The sequence below is a fragment of the Sciurus vulgaris genome (genome assembly GCF_902686455.1).
Source record: "Sciurus vulgaris genome assembly, chromosome: 1".
NCBI classification, from domain to species: domain Eukaryota; kingdom Metazoa; phylum Chordata; class Mammalia; order Rodentia; family Sciuridae; genus Sciurus; species Sciurus vulgaris.
Genome location: NC_136461.1, coordinates 23,294,117 through 23,318,463, shown reverse-complemented (window position 1 = coordinate 23,318,463; position 24,347 = coordinate 23,294,117). Strand labels below are relative to the sequence as shown.

Genomic DNA, 24,347 nt, shown 5'->3' with positions numbered 1-24,347 from the left:
TCTGATGTTTCAGAGGCCTTTATGCATGCAGGGCCAGGATCTGAGCCCTTACCGGGAGATCTGGAGCAGATGGGGGATGTGTGAACCTGGGGTCTCTGGTCCCTGCAGCTTCCCTTTCCCCATCCATCCCAGGCACCCTGTTCTTTTAATTCCTCCTTTCTCTGTCACTCCATCCTGGCAGAGGTTTTGACCACCGCAGCCTCAGTGACCCAGGGAGGCACCTCTGACTCCCTTGGGAACACTCTCAGCCACTCTTTCACCCCCACACTCACAGGTCTCTCATCCAGCCACACACACTCAGTTACACACCCAATCACACTAAGACACAGGCACCAACACACAGTCTCAAGGAAAGAGGCACACACCCAGAAAGCCTCAGAGTTACCAGTGTCACCACGGCTCCCCGTCCCCTTGAATACACAGAGCCAAAGAAAGATACGGACTCGCAAACATACACACCTGGTCACACACACACAGCCACAAAGTCTCAACACAGACACAAAGTGATACATAGGCACACAGAGAGAAACAGATACACACAGTTGCACACAGGCTCCCGGAGACGCAGAACAATGGGCGCATTGTCTGGATTGGCAGCAGCTGGGAAGGAAGGAGCCACAGTGTGGACCGGAGGAGGCCATAGGGCTGCTGTAGGCCACCCACCCCCAAGCATACTAAGCCTCCTCCCTCTTCTAGAAGTCGGATTCTGCTGGGACCTGGATTTTGTAAGGAATTGAGCTTCCAGGCTCCCCTCCTCAGCCTCCTGGAATGTCTGGTTGGATGCAGCCCCTCTTCCCTGTGGACCAGGCTTTCTTTGGGGCTGTCTGGCCACACAAGATCTTTTAGCCCTGCTGCCACTCTTTGCTTCTGGGATCCTCTGGGAGATGTGCCTCTCACCTGGCCACACCTGGAGACCAGGAACCTTGGGATCCGATCTTAACCTCTGACCCTCCCCAACCCCTCCAAGACTCACACATCCTTCCTCCATCTGAGCCCGCCAGCTGGTGCGAGCAGCGCCTGGCAGCATTGTGGGTTCCCTATTGTGGTGAAGACAGAGAGCAGGTCACGATGTCCATCCCTGAGTGGTAGCGGATGGAGGAGTCACTGTACTGTCAGTGAGCTGCAGTAGGGGCATGGGGCTCTGTCCCCAAACTAGCTCTTTTTGCCTCCACTTTAACCAGAGAGCGCCAGATCTCAACAGGAAATTCCTCCAAGGATTTTTAGCCTCTAGTCTAGATCTCTACTCTGTGTCCTTGAGCATGTCACTTTCCCATTCTGAACTTCAGTGTTCTGGTCTGTAAAATGAGGGGGCAGTGTTAATGAAGCTGAGAGTATTCTATAATCTCAGAATTGGGGTGGGGATGAGGATACAGGAGTGAATTCAGAATGTATAAGCCACCTCAGCCTTCCTCACCCCTCTGTGGCCGGATCTTTGGGGAGTTCCCAATTTCTCAGGCCCTGGGGTGTCTCCACACCTCACAGCCTCGGGCCTCCCAGGAGGTCTTATGCCTAAGAGGGAGGGAGGGACCCACTGAGCTGTTGCACCACTTTGCTTCCTCCAGCCCAGTCCCTTTCCTCCTAGGGACTGAGCGTAGGAGGCCAGACAGACACAGAAACACACATCCGGGACTAGTGAGGACTCTGGGGAAGAAGTGAAGAGAACCTAGGTCTCCAGCCACCTCCACCCTGCTCCTGCCTCCAGGCTCCCCACTCTCAGGCAGGGTGGGAGGTTGGGCTGGGCAGCCTTGGGGACTGTCTCCAAGGGACTCTCAAAGGTGCTGAGGGACCTTGGTGGCATCCCATCCCTCCCCTTCAAGCTGGAATATTTAAGACCTGTTGCATCCCTCACTGGGGTTGGGTTGCCTGTATGAGGGATGGGAGCAGAGCTAGGAAGTGGGGACACCAAACTCAAGACAGGTTATATCAACGTCTCTGAGCCTCAGGCCCATCCGCCTTAAAGTGGGAGGAAGATGCCCGTTAAGGTCACAGACACGCCCCCGCAAAGGGACTTTATAATGGGTTCAGGTTGAGGGCAGGAGGGATTGGAGGTGAATTTCTCTGTCCTGGCTGACGAACTAAGAGGAGGGACAATGGACTGATGGACGAGAGCCTCGCCAGTCTGACCCGAGTGACCCCGCGTTAGATCAGATCTCCCCTCCCACTCCCAGGCTGGTAGCGGCGGGCAGGTAGGAAAGTGGATGGAACCTCTGACAGGTCTCCAGACCTTCGGGCGCTGAACCCAGCGCGGGGCCCCGAGGCTGCTATGACCACACTTTCTGGAGCATAACTCAGGACCAGCCGTCTGACGAGTCTGGGCATGTGAGCCCTTCGAAGAGTTCAAGGGGAGACTGACAGGGGCAGCCAATGCAGGACCAAGAAGATGGGGGCCGCTCCACCGTGCGCGGACGCCCAGAAGGAGGCGATGAGAAGGGGGAAAGACTACGCGCTTCTCTCCTCGAGGATGCCCTTTGCGTTCAGCTCGCCGAAGGACCGGCGCCTCTTCTTCCCACGGCCGTCCCTACCTGCTCCTGATAGTCGGGAGGGATTGGGAGAGACCGGACCGCCAGTGTAGCCCACTGCGCAAGTGGGGCCCGCGACCCGATCCCGCCTCCGCCCCTCGATTGGGTGCTCATTTAAATGTCCGGCCCCGCCCCGAGCTCTGGGCGCATATATATAGGCGGCTCGGCGGGCGGCGGGCGGCATTCTGGCGCGGAGCGCGGCGGCGGCGGGCGCAGCTAGCGGGTCGGCTGCGGAGCGGGGGTGCAGCTCGGTTTACCCCCGACACCCCTCCCCATCAGGCGCCAGCCCCACCCCTCCGCCCGCCGGGCCGACCCCGCCGGACTATCCCCTGCGGCGCGAGCCCGGGGCGGCTCCGGGCGCCCCCCAGCAGACCCCCCCCATTATGGGCAGCCAGAGCTCCAAGGCTCCCCGGGGCGACGTGACCGCCGAGGAGGCAGCAGGCGCTTCCCCAGCGAAGGCCAACGGACAGGTGGGTGCGCTCCGCACGGCCGGCCCCAGCCCCCTCCTCTCGCGCCTCGCCCCCTCTAGGGCCCTGGGCCGGGGCCGCGCGCTTTGTCCGGCCCGGGACACGCGGCGCCCCCTCCCCCGCCCGGTCCCTTTGTTCTCGGCGCCGCAGCCCCCGCGGGCGAAGCAAGGGGAGGGGCGGGGAGGGGGCGCCGGCCGGGCCCCGCTGCCTTCTTTGTTCGCGGTCCCGGCCCCCGGCGCTGTCCCCCGGCCGCCCCGAGTGCCGCGCGGGGAACAAAGGCGCTGCTGGGCCGCGCCATGGGGGCGCCCAGGGGCCGCGGGGCGGGTGCCTGGAGGGGAGGGCACTGCACCCGCACACACGACCTCGGTGGCCCGCGGTCTTTTTTGAAGGGGGGAGCTGAGAGGTGGGGAGAGCGTGAGGTGGGTGGGGGCCGATTACACAAAGCAGGAGGCTGGGAAAATAGGCCGTCCAGGTGTAGAGAGGCAGCGCCCCGGGGCGGCTTCCCGCCCAATATCGCCTGGCACCGCTCACCCCCTTGCCGGGGATCCGCGGCCCGCAGCGGTTCCGCGCAGAATAGAGAGCGCGCCCCGGGGGAGGGGAGTGGGGGCCCCGGGACCAGCGCCTCCTGCCGGCGGTGGCCTCCGCGGCTGTCCCGGCGCGCCTGCGAGAGGCTGGGGCGATGTTTGACGGGATTGCGGGAGTGGAGTGAGGCTAAAGCCAGACTCGGGTCGCAGTGGATCCGAGTGGTGCTCCCTGTGGCCTGGAAGGGGCCAGAAGCGGGCTGGGGGAGGGGGAGACGAACTCCAGCCCTTACTGCTGTCTCTGCCCTGCAGGAGAATGGCCACGTGAAAAGCAATGGAGACTTAACCCCCAAGGGTGAAGGGGAGTCGCCCCCGGTGAACGGAACAGATGAGGCAGCTGGGGCCACTGGCGATGCCATCGAACCAGCACCCCCTGGCCAGGGCGCTGAGGCCAAGGGGGAGACCGCCCCCAAGGAGACCCCTAAGAAGAAGAAGAAATTCTCTTTCAAGAAGCCTTTCAAATTGAGTGGCCTGTCCTTCAAGAGAAATCGGAAGGAGGGTGGGGGTGATTCTTCTGCCTCTTCACCCACAGAGGAAGAGCAGGAGCAGGGGGATATCGGTGCCTGCAGCGAGGAGGGCACTGCCCAGGAAGGGAAGGCTGCTGCCACCCCCGAGAGCCAGGAGCCCCAGGCCAAAGGGGCAGAGGCTAGTGCTGCCTCCAAGGGAGGAGACACAGAAGAAGAGGCAGGGCCCCAGGCTGCAGAGCCGTCCACTCCTTTGGGGCTGGAAAGTGGCCCTGCATCAGCCAGCGTTGAGCAGAATGAGTAGCTGGGTGGGGACAGGTGGGTGATCTCTAAGCTGCAAAAACTGTGCTGTCCTTGTGAGGTCACTGCCTGGACCTGGTGCCCTGGCTGCCTTCCTGTGCCCAGAAAGGAAGGGGCTTGTTGCCCCCTCCCAGCCAAGTTCCCTTTCCTCCTCTCCCTCCTGTGGATTCTCCCATCAGCCATCTGGTTTTTCTCTTAAGGCCAGTTGAAGATGGTCCCTTACAATTTCCCAAGTTAGGTTAGTGATGTGAAATGCTCCTGTCCCTGGCCCTTCCTCCTTCCCTGGCCCCACCCCTGCAGAAGGCAATTGCTGGTTTTCTCTCCCAATTCTTTTCCAAGTAGGTTTTGTTTATCCTACTCCCTAAATCCCTGAGCCAGAAGTGGGGTGCTTGTACTCCCAAACCCTGAGTGTCCAGCCTTTCCCCTGTTGAGTTTTTAGTCTTTTGTGCTGTGCCTAGTGGCACCTGGGCTGGGGAGGACACTACCCCCGTCTAGGTTTTTATAAATGTCTTACTCAAGTTCAAACCTCCGGCTTGTGAATCAACTGTGTCTCTTTTTTGACTTGGTAAGCAAGTATTAGGCTTTGGGGTGGGAGGGAGGTCTGTAATGTGAAACAACTTCTTGTTGTCTTTTTTTCTCCCATTGTTGTAAATAACTTTTAATGGCCAAACCCCAGATTTGTACTTTTTTTTTTTTTTTTTTTTTAATTGCTAAAACCATTCTCTTCCACCTGGTTTTACTGTAACATTTGGAAAAGGAATAAATGTCATCCCTTTAGTGGTGCTTTAATGAGTGGTCTTCTGGGGGTAAGGTGAGGAGACTGGTAGATATCTTAAAGGGTTTTAAAAAGGTAGGTTCATGGGGTTTTTTGTGGACAAGCTGTCCAGAAGGCACACCAACCAGCAGGAAAGTAGAGCTGAAATCCACTCAGGGACACTGCCAGGAAACAAAAGCTCAGGAGGGTGTAGAAATGTACCATTTTATTACAAATAGTCTCACAAAAATGAAAATAGTATCTTAGAAAGGAAGCTAGACTACTGACCTTCACCTGCAGAACTGGGGGAAGACAGAACAGTGTGAGTTTCTTGGCTCTTAAGGCCAGTGGGAAGGTCTGAGAACAGAACCAATCTAAAAATGGCTGATGTTAGGAGTCTGAAAAGTATAGGGGGTCCCTGACGACCCACCTGTCCCTTTTAGAACACTTGGTAAGGGCACTTTTCCTAAGCTACTAAACAGGCCCTTGTCATTTGGGATTTTGATCTGCACCCTTTATGGTTCAAAAGACTTGGGGAGGGATGGGGAACAAGGCAGCTGGAAGTTTCCTCAGCACAGCTGCCTTGGGATCAGGGCCCTGGTTCCTATCTAGTCCCTGGGGACATTTATATTTTATATATTTTATATAAATACACAGAGAAATAGAAAATATAAAAATCTGAGGGATTAGAGGAGAAAGGTGGGGAACTTGGCCAAAAGCCAAAGCTGGAGAAGTCTGTTCAGGCCAACTTGACCTCCTCTTTGACCCTGTGGAGAAAGCAGAGACTGGCATGAGATAAACCACCCGGGAAGCCCAGAGACAAAAGTGTGGACACAATGCACTTCCACAGGACCCTGGCTGCCCAGGTGACTGCTGGGGGCTGGGACTTCCTAGCTCTGCCTAGAACTGCAGAGACAGACAGACTGGTCCCTGAAAGAGGCCTTTGTAAGCAAGACCAGCTGTCCCTGTGCCTTCCCTCAGAGTGGTGGGACAAACGGGCTGATGCTCCAATGCCAGGGAGATGGCTGACAGCTCCTTCCTCACCCTTTGGCTTCTGGCTTCTCCTCCTTGGTTTTCTCCTCTTCTGTGACTTCTAGAACATAAGAGTGCAGAGATGGACAAGGGTAGCCCCTCTGGAAAGACTAGGGGGTCTTCACTTACCCCTAACACCCCTTCCCCAATACCAATAGCTTATCGGGCATAGAATAAGAAAAAAGCCCATCCCAGATCCTTCCAGTGAGCCCTGTTGAAAACAAACCGGTTGGACTGGTTTCCCAGCCTGATAGAGTCAGAACCCAGTGGGTGGAGGCAGCCCCCTGGGAAACTGGGGTGAAGTGCTGAGAAAAGGGCCCCGGTGGTATGTGAAAGCCTGGCTCAGTCAGCCAGCAGAGATGACGGAGTTTTTCATTGTTTTGTGGGCTCTACCACTTCTGGGAGCCACTGAAAGGCCAAGGAGCTAGTGCCCCTTCGGAGCTGGCAGGGCCTGAGTCATCTCCCTCCTCCTGGTGCCCTACATATATTGATCCTCCTCCAGGGCCCAGGGCTCAAGACCCAAGTCCCAGCCTAACCCAAACTCACCTTTCTTCTCCTCTGGTTCTTTCTCTTTTTCATCCTCTGTTTTGACTCTCTTGGCTTTTTTGAAGTTGGAAGAATTTTTTCGGCCACCCTCTCCTTCCTCATCAGAGTCAGAGAATTCTTCCTCACAGGCAATTCGTTTGTCAGAGGAACAGACTGGGAGACAGTGGATGGAAAGAATGGGTAAGGGGGCAGGGGGCTGTTTATCTTAGGATCTGTGCTCAGTACTCTCCTGTGTGTCCTCCAAGAGAAGGAAAAGGGGGGCCTTGGATTCCCTAACCTGTACCTACAGGAACTTGAAATAGGTGTCTCCACAGGCAGGTGGCCTCGGGAAATGAGTGGAGGGAAGTCAGCTTCCTACTAAGTGGAGAGGGTCTGGGTCTTACTTGAGATGCGCTTGTCAGGGTCGTCTTCATCCTCATCACCACTCTCCTCTGGGATGGCATCCTCAGGAATGGCCTGCATTTGGACCCCAGGTGCGTGGGGCAGCATCCTCAGGTTCTCAAAGAGCCGCTGTCTATGGCCAATGGGAGAAAGGGTAGCTGGGCTCTGGTTAGGGACAAACCAGAGCCTAGAATGTTCAATCAAAAGGCAGTCAGGGGATAGACTCACTTTATCTTCTCCAGGTACTCGTTCGTGTTCTGATTAGTCATATTGGAAGGACTAATGTGAAGCTTGAAATCGGGTCCGAAGTACTCAAAGTAGTCATTGTATGGAAGCTCTGGTTGGGGCAAGGGAGAAGACAGTCAGGCCTAGCTGCCACAGGACCCTGAGAAAATCATCTACAGGTTTCTCTGGGTCTGTTCACCCATCTATAAAAGAGAGAAGGATGCTTTTGAGATAGGACGAAACTTGGGTGCCTCTGGGATTTTAATTTTTGTAATACCATTCTCCAGTGTACACACTGTGGTATATGTGTCACTAGGAAAGGAAGGCCCAAACCCCTGGTTTAGGACACTTTAAGTAACACTCATTATGAGCATTCCTTTCGTTCATTAACCGGGTTAGCCTACTGAGTAGAAATTCTAAAGCTGTAAATAATCACTGATAATTTTGCCCAGACTCAAAGCAGGAGGGGGACCATCAAAAAGGACTAGTGAGAAAAACTGATGGCTATGTTCTGTCACAAGAGGACAGACAGGAGACTCAACAATTAGTATGAGAGGAGAGGTCCTGTGACCAATGGGCATATGTTTGTGAACTCGAGGACACATGAGCACCAGCTCCTGCCCAGCATGACCTGGCCCTGGAGTTAGTACCATTGGGGATCTCTGTGTCCAGGGCCACAGCTGTTTCGTATGTCCAGCACCGGGCCACATTACGAATGGTGTAACCACCTCCTCCCAGCATCAGCATAGGCAGGTTGAAGCTCTTGACAAACTCCACACACTTGGCGTGCCCTTTGGGGGAAAAAGGGTTCTGGGTTACAGGAGCACCCAGCAGGACCCTGCCCACCCATGCTTGTACTACCTGCTCTCACCTTTGATGGTCAGATTGAAGCAACCTAACCGATCCCCAGACAGGGAGTCTGAACCACACTGTAAGACCACCGCACTAGGCTGGAACATCTCCATTACTTTGGACATGACCTAAAAGGACACATCCTGGTCACCGTCAACCTCAGGAAAATCTACGTGAGGTTCAGGGGTAGGAAGGGAGGGTAAAGCACTTGCTTCTTATCACCCACTCCCACCTTTCTGCTCTCCCTCTTGCTGCGGGGTGCAGAGTGGGAATTTTCTCATTTGAAAGGATTTCCAAGACACTTCTAGTTCTAATAACTCTGAACCTTGAATGGCCTCCCTGTGAACTCCCTAATCTTCATGTCACTGCCCAAGCTCCGGTGCCACTTCCTTTAGGAAGCTTCCCAACCATTACCTCCATCTGCTTTGCTCATTTGGTCCCATAGACTTTGAGCCTCGCGTGGCAAGGAGGCACTTCACTTCCGTGTATCTTGTTCTCACTAGAGTCTAATGTTAGTGAGGACTGAAACCATAACTCAGACTTCAGTCACGCCTACTACTAGTCCTTCATTAGGTCAGTACTCAACAGCTTCCTGTTCCTTGTAGGTAAAGACTGAACTTCTCTGCGTGGCACTCAAGGCTCCCTTTCAAGTACAGACTCCATGTACTTGAAAAACATCCTTTTCCTTCTACCTCCTTCAACCCTCCGCCCTCACATCACATTGCTCTACGTGCTGCTCTATACTGGCACCTCTGCACTTAGGCAGGTGCTGTTCCTTCTACCAAATGCCATTCCTTCAGCCCCAACCTCCTCCCTCACATGGAGAAGTGCGGCTTAAATGTCACCTCCTCTGTGGACTCCTCCTTGACTACCTCCGTCCAGCCCAGGCAGCAGTTTATCTCACTCCTCTGCTCACCCCTCAGAAACACAGGCACTAGGCCAGACTGCCTGAGGACTCCAGCCCCAGAACATGCCAGACAGCCTTTCCAGAATCCTGGATGGGCTTTCTCAGACAAAGCCAGTCTGCAAGGACTGGATAAATCTCTACTTCAAACATGCAGTCATCAATGAGAAACATGAAAAATCCAGGAAACAGCACCACCAAAAAATTAAAATAATAATTTCCCAGGAGCTGATCCCATAGAAATGGAGATATAAAACAGTACTGACCACATGCTGTTGTGTTAGTGCCTGCCTCCCCAACCACAGACTGTGAGGGCAAAGATCACGCCTTAGCTGTTCTTGTATACAGCAGAGGGCCTGACCCCTAGAAGACTTCAACAAATATTTGGATGACTTCTGTTCCCCTAACTGGCCACACTACAATGGGTTGAAACACCTCTCATTTCCCAATTAGCTGTGGGAAGGGAACCCTGAGATAGGGTGGGGTGCTTTGCTACCCTTCCCCTAGACCAACCCCATCTGTATCCCAAGGGGTGGATAAAGTCACTTACCGGCTTGAAAATGGCCTCATAGGACTCGTCATCAATCCCATCTCGGAGTGGGTAGTTAACAGCATAATACTTGCCTTTGCCAGCCCCAATATCCTAATCAAGAGGGACATTAAAGTAAAACTGAAAGATGAAGCTAGGAAGGAGTTCAAGGATGGGGCTAGAAGGCTAAGGAAAGAGGTGACAGTTCTTGGAGAGTCAAGCTGGGCCATGAGGTGGCCAGGACAGAGCAGAGTACCTTGGGTAGTGTCCTTTCCTGCACTGGCAAGCCCAGCTCACATCTCTAGACACACCACTGAGCCTGTACCAAGGCTGGGAGCTGATTATGGCGTCAGGGATTGAATATCCTACCCCACAGCACAAGATTTCTACCTTCAAATTGGGTTAGGCTGGCCAGCAGTTGGGTCACAGAAATAACACCCACCCCAAATAGTCCTTTCTCCTCCAGTTTTACTGCACACTCCTCTACCCTCGTTCTCTCCTAGATCTCTAGGAAGGTGTGCACAAAGAGTGGAGAAAAGTTTTTTCAGTTAGTTTCAAAATAGTAAATGCTCACTTATTCTAAGCTTGCCATCCCAAACAATTAGTGCCACTTTTTACCCAAGGACTACTAGCATGGAAAGTGGCTCAACCATTGTAGGTGAAGAGAAGCAGATAGAACAGTTCCATGGAGTAGCTTCAGAAGGGGCCAGGTCTATTAACTATTTCACATCAGATGCAAAGTCGCACATACGTTTCTGGGTAGATAGTCATTGGCTTTTAGTCAGATTATCAAAGGAGGAAGGTGATGTTAAACCATTAAGAACCCTTGAGGTGATCCATAACAGTCCTAATTCCTAACCCCAAACTCAAGCCTTACGGTACATAAGAACAACGTGATGCAACCAGCTGTGGCCAGGAGGGAAGTACGGTGAGTCAGGAGACCCCAGTCCTTCTCTGACCCCTTCTGTCTCATCATTCCCTTCCTTCAGAAGAGGGAGGAAAAGAGACTATGACAGGCAGCCCAGACTGGAGTGCAGTGTTGTAAATGGCAGAAGAGGAAGGAATGGTTTTTAGTGGCACAGAATAGGAGAGTTAAAGCTGGTAGCTGAGGGTGAGCTGGTTGGCCCCTAAAGGGAGTTCTCACCCGTAGGTCCCCAGTTCCTGGGAAGTACTCTCCATATTTATGAAAGGACACAGTCATGACCCGGTCTGTGGTATAGAAGGCCTCTTCCACGCCATCGCCATGATGAATATCAATGTCAATATACAGCACCCTCTGGTGATACCTAGGATCAGAAGTGGGTCAGGGATCTGGGGGCTCTTTGGGGATGGGACGCGCCAAGGGCGCCAGGTCCCAGCTTACCGGGCTGGCTGCCTCCCTCAGGTATCTCTAAGCACCAGAGACGTGGAAACTGGCTGAAGGAAGGTGGAAGAGCGGCCGGGTGTCTCCAGAGGCCTGACCAAGCCGACCAAGTCCGATCTTCCTACTCTACAGCCAGGGTCAACTCCAGCCACACAGGGAAACTCTGGAGGCAGGATCTGAGCAGCGCCTGCCCCTGATCTTGCCGTGGGCTCAGATCAAACCAAGACCCCGTCAGGGAGAAGATGGCCAGAGACACCGAACACATCCTAGCCAGCACACCATAGGAAAAGCAAACTAGGGAGGCAAGCCCAAGGGGAGAGGGAAGTGGGAACCTGGCCTAAGGTGCTCCTCCAAGACAAGGCCAGGCAGGCATACTTTAGCAGTTCCAGGATGGCCAAGACGATATCATTGACGTAACAGAAGCCTGAAGCCTCGGACTTCTTTGCATGGTGCAGGCCCCCAGCCCAATTCACAGCGATGTCCGTCTGCTGCTTATTAAGTTTCACAGCACTTGCTGGATGTAAGAAGAGAGAACATAAGCTTGTTACTAAGCCACATTCCCTACCCCAAGAAGCCTGAAGAACCCAGTGAGAGATAGGACTTGCCTATTCAGCAGCTGTGGTGTACAACTCACAACCTGGCTCCCTCTCTCCTACCATATTTCAACAGGGAATAAACATGACACTAGCTACTCTTTACCCCCCACCCTCCACTTTGGTACTGGGACCAAACTCAGAGGCACTTTATCCCTGAACTACATCCCCAGCCTTTAAAAAAAAAAATTTTTTTAAAATTCAAGATGGGAGTCAGGCACGGTGGCCATGTCTATAATCCCAGAGGCTCAGGAGGCTGAGGCAGGAGAATCATGAGTTCAAAGCCAGCCTCAGCAATTTAGCAAGGTCCTAAGCAAGAACCTGTCTCTAAACAAAACACAAAAGGGCTAGGGGTGTGGCTCAGTGGTTAAGCACTCCTGGGTTCAATCCCCAGTATTAAAAAAAAAAAAAAAGATTGAGACGATCTCACTGAGTTGCCAAAGCCAACCTTGAACTTGCAATCTTCCTGCCTCAGTCTAAGTCACTGGGATTACAGGCAAATGCCACAGTTCGCAGTGATACTGGCTACTTTTAAAAAACTATCTTCCAAACCAAAGATGGTAACCTATTGGTAGGCCTTAGAACTAATCTAAAGGGTCACGATTAGTGTGTGTGTGTGTGTGTGTGTGTGTGTGTGTGTGTATTTGGTACTAGGAATTGAACCCAGAGGTACTTTCTTATTGAGCCACTTTCCCATTCCTTTTTATTTTTTGAGACAGGGTCTCGACAAGTTCCTTAGGACCTTGCTAAATTGTTGAGGTTGGCCTCAAACCTGCAATCCTCCTGCCTCTGCCTCCTGAGTCTCTGGATTATAGGCATATGCCACTGCACTCTAGATATTCTTTTTTTTTTTTTTTTTTTAGATATTCTTAATGAGAGAGAGTAGAATAAAAATATCAGAGTAACAAAGGGTAACTGCTCTTCTGTGAAAACTTTGATGTTAGAGTGAATGTATAAGTGTGTGTAAATGTACACTCACTCATGTGTATCCCAGATTGCACATGTAAAAGTATTTCTTACTATGGTTCATAGTCAAAAAATTTGGAAAAAATTTGAAAAATAGTGCTAGTCCAAAGTAGAAATAGATCCAAGAACAAGAAACACACCCACGTGTATCTGTAGTAGTGTTGACTTCTTTTTTTTTTTTTTTTTTTGTGGGGCTGGGGATTGAACTCAGGGTCTTAGTGCTTGCGAGGCGAGCACTCTACCAACTGAGCTATCTCCCCAGCCCGGTAGTGTTGACTTCTGAACAACAATTAAAGCATGGAACAATCCAAATAATCTAACAAGAGGGGACAGAACATATCAAATAAAGTAGTTCCATAATCATGCAGCCACTATAGAAGAACACTGTAGAAGAATAAATTTTAGAAAAAGAAATTTTAAAGATTTCCTAGGTAAAAAACATAGGCATACAACTATATAAAATATATTTTTGTAAAATACAGATGTATATTTTATGTTCAGATATATTCACACAGAAAAAAAGGATGGAGGGCTGGGGATATAGCTCAGTTGGTAGAGTGCATGCCTTGCAAGCACAAGGCCCTGGGTTCAAACCCCAGCACCACAGGAAAAAAAAAAAAAAAAAGAATAGACACATAAATACCAAAATAGAAAGTGGTTACCATGGACAGTGTGAGGGGGGTTAGAAACAATGAACATAGAAAAATAAATACAGTCATGCAGTACATAACATTTGGCTCAACAACAGACCACAGAGACAACAGTGGTTCTGAAAGATTATAACAATTGAAATACTCCTACCTAAATGAAATTGTAGACTTGTTTTTGGCTTTTTAAAAAATACTGGGAATCAAACCCAGGGTCTCACACATGCTAGGCAAGTGCTCTACCACTGAGCTAATCCCCAGCCCTTTTTTATTCTGACACAGGGTCTTACTAAGTTGCTGAGGCTGGCCTCAAACTTGTAATCCTTCTGTCTTAGCCTCTTGAGTACCTGAGATTACGGGCATGCACTGCCACACCCAGCAAGTTGTGGCCTTCTTAACATCAGAGTACAGCTCATTACTCGCACGTCTGTGGTAATGCTGAGGTAAACAAACCCACGGCACTGCCAGGCATATACAAGTATAGTACATACAATTATGTACAATATGTAATACTTGCTAATGAATAATAAGTGACCATGTTACTGGTTTATGTATTTACATACTAGTTATTTTAGAAAGTACTCCTACTTATAATAAAAAGTTCACTGTGAAATAGTATGCTGTGCTATATCAGCAGCAGCTTCATGGTTACTGCATTTCTTAGTCACATCATTTCCTATGTGCTTGATTTAACCTCACATTGTTCTGCACGCCATGCCCTAGGAGCAACAGGCTATACCATACACGTCCTGTACAGCCTAGGTACGCAGTAGACTATGCCATTTAGGTGTGTCTAAACACACTCTATGATGTTCACATAACAAAACCGCCCCGACGACACACTTCTCAGAATGTGTGCCCATCACTAAGCAACACATGACTATTAAGAAAGGGTTTAGAGGAATCCTACAGGTAACCCAAATGACAAGTAGAAAGGGGAGACACATGAGGACTATTTATGACCTCTGAAGGTAATTACCATACTCTCATAAGATACCAATGACGACACTTCCATTTTTATAGCACTTTGCAGTTTCAACAACCCCATGAGGTGTGCAGGGAATTTCTGTATATAAGCTGTATATAAGATGTCGGTAGGAGAGGACAGTGAAGGACATGTTAGCAACACGACAGAGAATGAATGTGAGTTGGGAACAAACCACAGGAAAATTTAGAGATAAAGCAAAAACCCACAGGACAATTCTCCATGGCTACAGATCAGCCCTACCAGGATTGTTTTTGGTACCAGGGATTGAACCTGGGGTGCCTCACCACTGAGCCATATTCTCAGCCCTTTTTATTTTTTATCTTTAGACAGGGTCTCACCAAGTTGCTTAGGGCCTAACTAAGTGCTGAGGCTGGCTTTGAACTCATGATCCTCCTGCCTCAGCCTCCCGGGTGGCTGGGCTTCCAGGTGTGTGCCACCGTGCCCAGCCCTACCAGGATTATGGCCTCAAAAGTAGACCTCACTAGAAGAGCCCAGCACAACCCTTGGGGAGGGGATATATATTCCTTACCAACAGAGCCACCAGTAGACAACTGACAGAACTCAAACAGGCCATCAAATACCGGACAGTCCTCACCAACATTGACTTGAAAGAAAGAAGCAAAAGGTTAGTTTCCATAATTTCCTTCAGGTTTTATTTAGACATTTATGAGCTGATGTGGGGGGGAATCATAGAATTTGGATTCAAAAGGTCTGCGTTCTAGTTCTACTACTTACTGACTATGTGAATAGGTCAATTTGTTTCAATTCTTTGAACTTTAGACCATTTCCTATAATAAACACTAATGATAACCACCTCACCCAACTGTTGAGATAATTAATAAAAATCTTTTTCTTTTCCTTCTTTTTATTTTGAGATTGGCCGGGGGTGTGTGTCTCACTATGTTGCCCAGACTGAACTTCAAAAACTGGGCTCAAGTAATCCTTCTGCTCAGCCTCCCAAGGAGTTAGGACTACAGGCATGTGTCACATGCTCAGCATGAGAAATCTTACATGGAGAAGCATTTAGCAACTTGGAAAATACCAGTTCATTGCTTGAAGAATAAAAATTTATCTTCCTCTAGTCTGAGTTTCCTCCTAGACCTCACTCCAGCTGACCAACAAGGAAGTGAAGAACACAGACCTGCATAACTATCATTCACTGAATGCTACAATGTGCCAGACACTGTTAAATGCTTTAAATGCCTGATGCATTTATCCTCACACAATTTTCTGAGGAAGGATTTGGTCCTATCTTCTAAACGGAGGAATAGTCTGAGAGAGATGAACTGCTAGCAAATGGCAGAGGCAGTATTCAAGCCTCAAGCTTTGGTTTGTCTGTCCTAAAAGTCTGTGAAGATATAACTTGGCCTTTCTCCAAGTGCTTTCACGTATACAATTTCATTTGATCTTCACAACAACCCTATGAGCTGGATAAGACAGACATCGACCCCACTGTGCAGAGGAATGAAGAAAAGTTGAGTGACTTGCCCAAGGTTATAAAACCAGGTAGTGGCAGAACCAGAATCAGCGTCCAGGTGTCTTGTCTCCCACAGTCCAGTGCTCTTTTTTACTACACCCACAAGTGAGTAAAATTATTTCAGGCCTACAGAGGTAAAAGTACAAACTTGTACATAATGTGGAAAACATGCAAACACTGATGCAAATGAAGTGAAAAAGTCAGGCAGGAAAGCACACCTGGAGGCTGTAGACTCCCAGAGCTAGAGACGAACCCTGGGGCTCCAAGTCTAACATAAAAGGAAACTGCTGAGACCTCAAGATACACACACAGGAAGTTAGAGGAGTGGGCTAGATCCTTATTCTCTAGACCCAGCCTTTTTATAGCATCTGCTGTTACCTACTGAGGTTCCTGAAGTAGAGCAAGGAGGAGTGCTGAGGAGGGTAGGAGGGGCCAGCTAGGATTGTGGTAACATCTCAAGCACAGCCAAAGCTGTGGATTTCCAATAACCACAGGAGTTACCAACTCTGGCACTGCCCTAACTTGGAGGGTGCCCAAGATCTGGTGCTCGGAGGAACAGCGGCTATGTAAGGAAGCCAGCAGTGGGTAGCTCTTCCTCGATTCCCGGGTAAATACTGAGAGGCTGCGTCAATAAGAACTTTGGTCCGCGGACAGGCTGTTTATCCACTGGCACCTGTTTTTCTCCTCTGCAGTAGGTTCTGCCTCTTGAGCTTCCCAAGTCTTGTTTATACTCTCATTCGGGATCTGAAGTCCTCAGAGGACAGCACGAATGTTTCAGACATGAGAAAAAAATATTTCCCTTCAGGGCCCTCCATCTAAAATGTGGCTCAAACAGCCAGCTCATTTATGCCCAGCTCAAGGGAGCTCTTGGATTAAAGATGGAAAGGAGGGAAGTGGAAGAGCAGACCTTCACTTGAGTTATTTCTGTAGGATTTCCCTCTACCCACTATAAACACTTTTCTCATTCTTAAGTTGGTTTTATACTAAAGGAGTCAATACTGTGAGAGATGGGGAAGGAGAGGTAGTCAGAGAAGGCATATGCTTTTTAAGAGATGCATACGATTAAACACTGATTTCAGGATAGAGTTTATAACTTGACAATGATAGTCATGGAATGGGGCCAGTGGAAGACAACGGGTAAGTGAGCAAGAAGAGGGGTCGAGGAGACTTCAACTGATCAATCATATTTTCTTAACCTGGGCACTGAGTACCTGGATGTTCATTATTATTATTATTTTTTTTTTCCTACCAACATGTATGAGACCAAGTGCCCTGGGTGCTACAGGGGTATAGCAGACAGATATAGGTAAGAACCCACAACTTTATTTTGAGCAGGGGGAATGTCAGCACAGCACTCAACAGCTGTATTCTAGTTGGAATCCTGCTTTGTGATTTTTTTTTTTAATATTTTTTTGGTTGTTGATGGACCTTCATATTATTTATTTATTTGAGATGCTGAGAATCAAACCCAGTGCCTCCCACATGCTAGGCAAGCACTCCGCCACTGAGCCACAACCCCAGCCCCCTGTTCATGATTTTTCATGTTTTTTGTATGTCCGAAATATTTTATATGCTGATATTTAGAAGAACAGTTATCCTTCAGTCTCTAGGAGGGATTGGTTTCAGGATCCTCCTCAGATACCAAAATCGGTTGGATAGTCAAGTCTCATATAAAAAGGCATCCTGTTCACAAATAATCTATGCATATCCTCCCATATACTTTTTTTCTTTTTTTAAAAACAGGATCTTGCTAAATTGCCAAAGCTGGACTCAAGCAATCCTTCTGACAAGTAGAAGGGGCTACAGGTGTGCACTGTGTTCAGCTCCTCCCATACACTTTAAAATAATCTCTAGATCATTTAGAATACCTGATACAATGTCAGTTTATAATGTGTTATTTAGGAAATAACAAGAATAAAGTCTGTACTTTTTTTTTTTTTTTTCCTGATCTACAGTTGGCTAAATCCACTGATGCAGAACCTAAGGATATGGAGGGCTGACTGTACTCCAGAATGTGTAGGGTTCCATTCTCTAGTCTACCAACACCTTGCTATGTGACTCTCAATCATTTCAACTCCCCGGGTCTCAGTTTATCTCTACAGAATGAATAAGAATGTCATTCAGTATTTTACCACCACAAATCCCTTCTATCATGTTTTCATCATGAGCCCCATGTTCTAATTATCTGCTCTAAAAATTGCATTTACTCATGTTCTCATTTTTACTAATTAAATATTAGGTCAGAACTTATGATCAAGGCTTTCAAAGTCTCAAAGTGACTATAGTTTATAATGGTCCAGCCAAGAGCAAGGAAACCAGTCTTATTTAATCTTATCAAAATTATAAATACCAAAGGAGTCAAATCTGTGAGAGATGGAGATTAGGAATTAATAAACATTAGATAGATTAGGTATTAATAAATATTTTTAAACATAGCTTTTATATTCCTATTATCGTCTTGATTATAAAGCACTGTACTAAGTGATGCCGAGACTTTGCCTATTTTGATCCTCTACAATGCTATAATTCAAGTCAGTAAGGCACCACTTATTCTTTCCACCCCTATTTCCAATGAGAAAAAAATCCCAACCTAATTTTTTTTTGAGATGGGCGTCTATGTTGCCCAGGCTGGCCTCACCATCCTCCTGCCTCAGTCTTACAAGTAGCTGGGATTATAAGCACACACCACTGCACCCAGCCCACATCTAATTTTTGTGGGGAGCAGGAGATACTACTAGGGGTTGAACCAAGGAGTGCTCTACCACTCTGTTATATTCTCAGCCCTTTTTTAAAAAAAAATTTTTTTTGGGTGCTGGAGATCGAACCCAGGGCCTTGAGCTTACAAGGCAAGCACTCTACCGACTGAGCTATCTCCCCAGCCCCTAAATTTTTTATTTAAAAATAAGGTCTTGGTAAATTACACAAGCTGGCCTCGAACTTGTAATCCTCCTGCCTCAGCTCCCTGAGTCACTGAGATTACTGGCATGCCCAAATGCACCTGGCTATTGTCTTCCTCTTAAAGATGGAGAATGACACTCAGAGAGACTACAAGATGTACTTAAAAACACATAGTTAAGTGGGAGAACTGAGCATTCAAACTAAGCATGAAAAGTTAATTTTTGTGCTTCAATATCAACTTGCTTCTCCAATAAGAGTCTATTCTGCTGACCCTTGGCCTAAAAGAGTTATAGAATTCTAAAGCCATTTGCAACAAAGGAATGCATTTGTCTCTCCATGAAAGCAAAACACCTCACTCAGAGTGGCAAAAGCTTCTGGGGTTGTGATTAGCAAAGAAATTTAATACTTCAGGAAAGGTCACTGTATTCTGTCATCATTACCACTGTGCAGTTATTATAACTAATAAGTAGCATTCTTCTGGAATCAGACTACCTTGTGGCCAGTAGTAATAAACAAATACCACAGATTTCCTGATATTACAATGTAAACTGTCATAAACTGGTAAAAGTTTCTGGATAATACTGTGATACTGTTATACTATATTGTATGAGGCCTTAGGTGCTAAAATGATAATTTCTAAAATATCAGAAGGGAGGTTTTGGGTATTTAGCTTAGTGGTAGAGCACTTGCTTATTAGCACATGCGAGGCCCTAGGTTCAATCCCTGAACTGCAAAAAGCAACAACAACAAAAACTAGATAAAAACACAAGCAAATAAGTAAATAACACAAGGGTCAGATGTGACAGTTTAGTCCCAAATTTCAACAGTTTTTCCCCCACAGCTTATGTAATCCCCACAATTCCTCCAAACTAGGCATGGTTTCTGAGATGGGACCTGTTCTGGAGTTTCAAGTCCCAGAGCATAGAATAGAATCACCTCATCTCCCAGATGACATCGTTAAGAGTCTGTCCTGAATGGCCCCTAAATTCTCAACTAATACTCACAAAGTCAGAGCATGTACAGTCAGATGGAAATCAGAGATCACATGGCTTGGTCCATTTTATAAAAGAAAAATCTAAGGGGAAGTGACTTGTCCGGTCAGTTAAGAGTTAGACCTGGGTCCTGTGTCTATTGTCCACTTCCCAGCTCAATGCTTTTCCCATTACAATTACAGTACTCTTGGGACAGAGTGTCATAAACCTAACTGGGAAAAGTCCAACATCTGTTATTTACAATCAGGAAACAAGGAAAACCAGACCTGAGAAAAAAGAAATACTTGGGCACCCTTGAGGGTAAGGGAAGTCAGACGTCGGTGGAATGGAGGTGCAAGGAAGGACGGGCAGGCCTCTAATGGAAAGCAAGATCCATCTGGGGGCAGAATGGACTTACATCTCTGCATCTGCTTGCTATACTCAGACATGTTATCTGGGCGGATGGAGCGCAAGAATTTAATGTAGTCATCACTGTGGTACTTGGTCATCTCCTCAGCATTGGCTTTGTGAGGGCGCTAGAGGACAGAAGGGAGAAAGAGCAAGTTATTTTTCCCCCCAACCAATTTATTTACTTTCTCAGATTTTTCAATTTTTTTTCTCTTTTTGACCATTGCTAGGCTTCACTTAATCTAGCTGAATACCTGTATCGCTGCCCAGCACTGAGTTAGGTGCTGAACAAAAAGAAATAACTGATTAGACTCGGACTTTAAGAAACTTATAATTAATTAGGCAAACAAGATTATCAAAGACCAGGACTGCAGCTCAAGTTCTGCTGCTTAGGCAGGTCATTATCTCAGAAGCCACAATTTCCTCATGTACTAAGTAGGGACAACTACCTCACAGGGAAGTTGTGAGAATCAGATGAGATTGTTAAACCTCTTTGTAAACTATAAAGTGCTTTATAAATTAGTATTTCTTGTTATTAGATACAACAATATATAATTATGGGCCAAATGGTTCCAAATTTTCAAGAAAAAAGGATGACTAGTGACAACTGAAATGGATGAGCAATCCTTTATAAATATCACACCAACAATTCTCATCACAGCCACCCACTAAAACTTCCTTGACATGATAATTTCCTGGTCATCCTAACATTCTGACTCCTCCTTCCCTCTTTTTAAAAATTCTCTTCTCTTCCTCCCATCCCTTAGTGATTATTTAAAAACATCCACAGGGAAAGCAGTAAGAGTTGCTCTAAATACCAAGTGGTTTGTACTACACTAAGCCCTTTACCCTCAGCAATGTCATCAAAGTTCTGCTTTGGCTGTCACTCCTTTTTGGTTTTTTTTGTTTTTTTTTGTTTTTTGTTTTTTGCAGTGCTGGGGATCGAACTCAGGGCCCTGTGCTCGTAAGGCAAGCACTTTACCAACTGAGCTATCTCCCCAGTCTGGCTGTCACCCCTTGACAAATGCTACCCTAACTCTAATTCCACCTTGGTCTATGTTCTGTGCTCCAGATTCAAAATTCTAGTAGATTCCCAATAAGCTCCAAGTAGGCCTTTAAATTCAGCTGGACTCAATTTGTGATTGATGATGTACAAGCACTCATATTCAATTTAACTTCCAGAACTTTTACAATTTCTGCTAAAAAAAAAAAAAAAAAAAAAAAAGCCCAACATATACTCAAGCTGAAAACCTAAATATCATTTTAAACTCCACCCTTTTTTGCTTTCCCATTTCAAACCATTGCCAGTCCTTCTCATTATACCTCCCATAATCTTTTCTTTTTTGGCGGGGAGGTGGGGGGTACCAGGGATTGAACTCAAGGTACTCAACAACTGAGCCACATCCCCAGTCCTATTTTATATTTTATTTAGAGACTATTTTATATTTTATTTAGCACCTCGCTTTTGCTGAGGCTGGCTTTGAATTTGAAATCCTCCTACCTCAGCCTCCTGAGCCAGCTGAGATTACTGGTGTGCACCACTGCACCTGGCTCCCAAAATCTTTTAATATTTTTTTTATTTGGGGGGAGGGGAAATGCAGGGGATTGAACCCAGGGCTCTGCACTTGCTAAACATGTATTCTATAACTGAGCTACATCCCCAACCCCAATACTTCCATAATCTTGACTGCATCCACTATCCTATTTCTTCTGTTGCTCTTTCCCAGGTGTCCTGTTCTCACCTTTCACCCAGTTGTTTAAGACAGAGCCAGAGTATCACCTTTGATTCCTCTCTTTCCACATCCACTACATTAGACTTCTCTTAAACTACTACGAATGTATCTGTCAAGTCTGTCCACTTCCATCCTCAGGCCGTCACCTTTTGAGCTTGGCTTGAATTCTGGCTGCACTCTCCTACCTGATATTGGACCCAATTGTTAGATTCTTTTTTTTTTTTTTTTTTAAGTACTAGGGATCGAACCCAAGGACACTTTATTCCTGAGCTACATTCCTGGCCCTTTTTATATTTAATCTTGCTAAATTGCTAAGGCTGCCTCAAAATTGGTATCTTCCTACCTCAGCCTCCTGAGTAGCTGGGATTACAGTATGCGTAACCTCCCCCACAATCACCAGATTTTTTCAAGTCAAATTTTATGTTTTTCAAAGGTTGTCCACTTACAAAAGTTATTAAAAATACTTTGTGCATAATCCCAGCAACTGAGGAGGTCAAGGCAGGAGAATCCCAAGTTTGAGGCCAGCCTCTGCCATTTAGTGAGACCCGGTTTCAAAATTAAAATTTTTAAAAAGGGCTTAGGGATGTGGCTTGGTAGTAGAGTGTCCCTGGGTTTAATCCCAACACCACACACAGAGGGAAAAAAAAAAAAACCCAAACTTTGTGGGTTAAACACAACATGTTTGAGAAACTGAATTTATCTCGTGCTGTACCAATCTGCCAAGCATTGTCTCATTTGCAATTCCCCAAGGGGAATATCTTGCACCTTTAGGCCTCTGCACATGCTATGACCTAAAATAGAACACTGTTCTCCTCACACCCTCTATTCAACTTTTACATCGCAACTGGAAAGTCAATTCCCCCACAATGCTATCCTTGACCCACAGTCTCATTTAAGAAACTCTTTGAAGTGCTCCCCCGAGAATCCTAGACTTCCTTTATCACACTGTCAAACTATAGAAATTGGATGTGTGCTGGATCTACTCTGGGAGAAAGGAGCAGGTCAAACTTTAAGCAACATGCATGGTCCCTGGCATATAACCCAGTAAATATCTGTTGACCTAATAAATTAACTCACTTGGATTATTTCTGGCATCCTAAATGGTCCCATTTATATTGAACCTCTTCCTCTTCCATCTAATATGTTAGTATCACAAAAATCTTAAAGTCAATTCTCAATTCTCTAACATTCCATGATTCCCAGGTTACAAAAGATTCTAAACTCTTGGACATGGCAATTAAGGAACTTCACAAAATTCCTTTCCCAGCCTAATGTCCTCTGCCTTCTTGATAACTATTATACTTCAAACAAACAACTTTTCCTCAACAAGACCTATACTACTTCCCACCACAGGAACAGGGCTTGAATTCTCCCTATTTGAAATTCATCCTTTTTTCCAAATCTCTGAGGACACACACAGCCCATCTCACATGCCTCTTTTAGAAAATAAAAGCAAATCTAAAGACCTATCTTTACCCCAAGCCTCAAAGTTACAAAACAGATGAACTCATAGTCAAAAAAACAAAACAAAACAAAAAACAGGCAGCCTGGGTGGCACGCAGCTATAATCCCAGCTGCTTGAGAAACTGAGGCAGGAAGATTCCAAGCCTAGAATCAACCTGGGAAATTTAGTGAGAGCCTCAAAATAAAAAGGGGATACAGTTCAGTGGTAGAGTGCCCTGGTACCAAAAATAAATGAATAAAACTTAAAATCAATTCTAGATGTAGTAAAGACGTATATGTGAAAAGTAAGTAAGCCTTTAAAAGATAGGGGTTGTGGCTCAGTGGTAGAGCACTCGTCTAGCAGGTGAGAGGCACTGGGTTAAATTCTCAGCACCACATATAAATAAATGAATAAAATGAAGGTCCATCAACGTCTAAAGAAATATTTAAAAAAAAAAAAGGTATCATGGAGGCTGCAGCATTTGCCTAGCATATGCAAGTCCTGGGTTTGACCCCTAGCACTGAAAGAGAGAGAGAGAGAAGGAGCAAAAACAGGGGGAAAAAACCCACCAAAATTAAATTTAAAAGTAAATAAATAAAAAGTATTGGCTGGGCGCAGTGGCGCATGCCTATAATCCTAGTGGCTTGGGAGGCTGAGGCAGAAGGATAGTGAGTTCAAAGCCAGCCTCAGCAAAAGCAAGGCACTAAGCAACTCAGTGAGACCCTGTCTCTAAATAAAACACGAAATAGGTCTGGGAATGTGGCTCAGTGGCTGAGTTCCCCTGAGGTCAATTCCCAGAACCCACCCCCACACAAAAAAAAGTATCGAGCCATATGCAGAGGTACACACATCCATAATCCCAGCCACTTGGGAGGCTAAAACAGGAGGATTGCCAAGTTCCAGGCCAGCCTGGGCACCTCAGGGAGAACCTGTGTCAAAAAAAAAAAAAAGGTCTGGGGATACAGCTCAGTAGCAAGAGCATCCTGGGTTCAATCCCCAGTACCACAAAAAAAAAAAAACATAAAGTTTAAAATCAATTCTAGATGTTGTAAAGACCTATATATGAAACCTTGCCTAGCCTAGCATGTGTGTGGCCCCAGGTTACCACATAATATAGAAGAATAAAATATCAATAATATAGAAGAATATCTTAAAAGTTGAGAAGGATTTTTTCAGACACAAAAGACTTAAAATGGAAACAATAAGACTACATTAAAATTAGGAACTTTTGCTCATTAAAGATACATTAAAGTGAAAAGACAAAAGCAAAATAGAAGATATTTATAGCAAAAGCAACATTCTGAC

General features: G+C 46.9%; 2 protein-coding genes across 2 annotated transcripts in view; one reads left to right on the top strand and one right to left on the bottom strand.

Annotated features, from left to right (window-relative positions):
* The first annotated feature begins 2,701 nt into the window (after positions 1 to 2,701).
* On the top strand, positions 2,702 to 5,115 carry MARCKSL1 (MARCKS like 1). Its single transcript, XM_079109132.1, has 2 exons — positions 2,702 to 2,989; positions 3,820 to 5,115. Exons 1-2 carry the CDS (start codon positions 2,903 to 2,905, stop codon positions 4,333 to 4,335), a joined length of 603 nt encoding a protein of 200 aa, XP_078965258.1. The 5' UTR covers positions 2,702 to 2,902; the 3' UTR covers positions 4,336 to 5,115.
* Positions 5,116 to 5,294: 179 nt separating this feature from the next.
* The window catches only part of HDAC1 (histone deacetylase 1), a 29,787-nt gene continuing 10,734 nt past the window's right edge, over positions 5,295 to 24,347 (bottom strand). The window contains exons 3-14 of the mRNA XM_079109020.1: positions 19,876 to 19,993; positions 14,641 to 14,715; positions 11,293 to 11,431; positions 10,699 to 10,840; positions 9,576 to 9,668; positions 8,141 to 8,249; positions 7,920 to 8,060; positions 7,273 to 7,381; positions 7,047 to 7,177; positions 6,664 to 6,816; positions 6,130 to 6,178; positions 5,295 to 5,852 (exon numbers count right to left, since the gene is read on the bottom strand). Of these exons, the coding sequence (XP_078965146.1) occupies positions 5,825 to 5,852; positions 6,130 to 6,178; positions 6,664 to 6,816; positions 7,047 to 7,177; positions 7,273 to 7,381; positions 7,920 to 8,060; positions 8,141 to 8,249; positions 9,576 to 9,668; positions 10,699 to 10,840; positions 11,293 to 11,431; positions 14,641 to 14,715; positions 19,876 to 19,993 (1,287 nt within the window). The 3' untranslated portion in view covers positions 5,295 to 5,824. The remainder of the gene's footprint in view (positions 5,853 to 6,129; positions 6,179 to 6,663; positions 6,817 to 7,046; positions 7,178 to 7,272; positions 7,382 to 7,919; positions 8,061 to 8,140; positions 8,250 to 9,575; positions 9,669 to 10,698; positions 10,841 to 11,292; positions 11,432 to 14,640; positions 14,716 to 19,875; positions 19,994 to 24,347) is intronic.

Bases quoted from the DNA above. Each gene is read 5' to 3' on its own strand.
- MARCKSL1 (XM_079109132.1), top strand. From the start codon at position 2,903: ATGGGCAGCCAGAGCTCCAAGGCTCCCCGGGGCGACGTGACCGCCGAG. The intron at 2,990-3,819 runs GTGGGTGCGCTC...TCTGCCCTGCAG, and splicing joins CAGCGAAGGCCAACGGACAG to GAGAATGGCCACGTGAAAAG.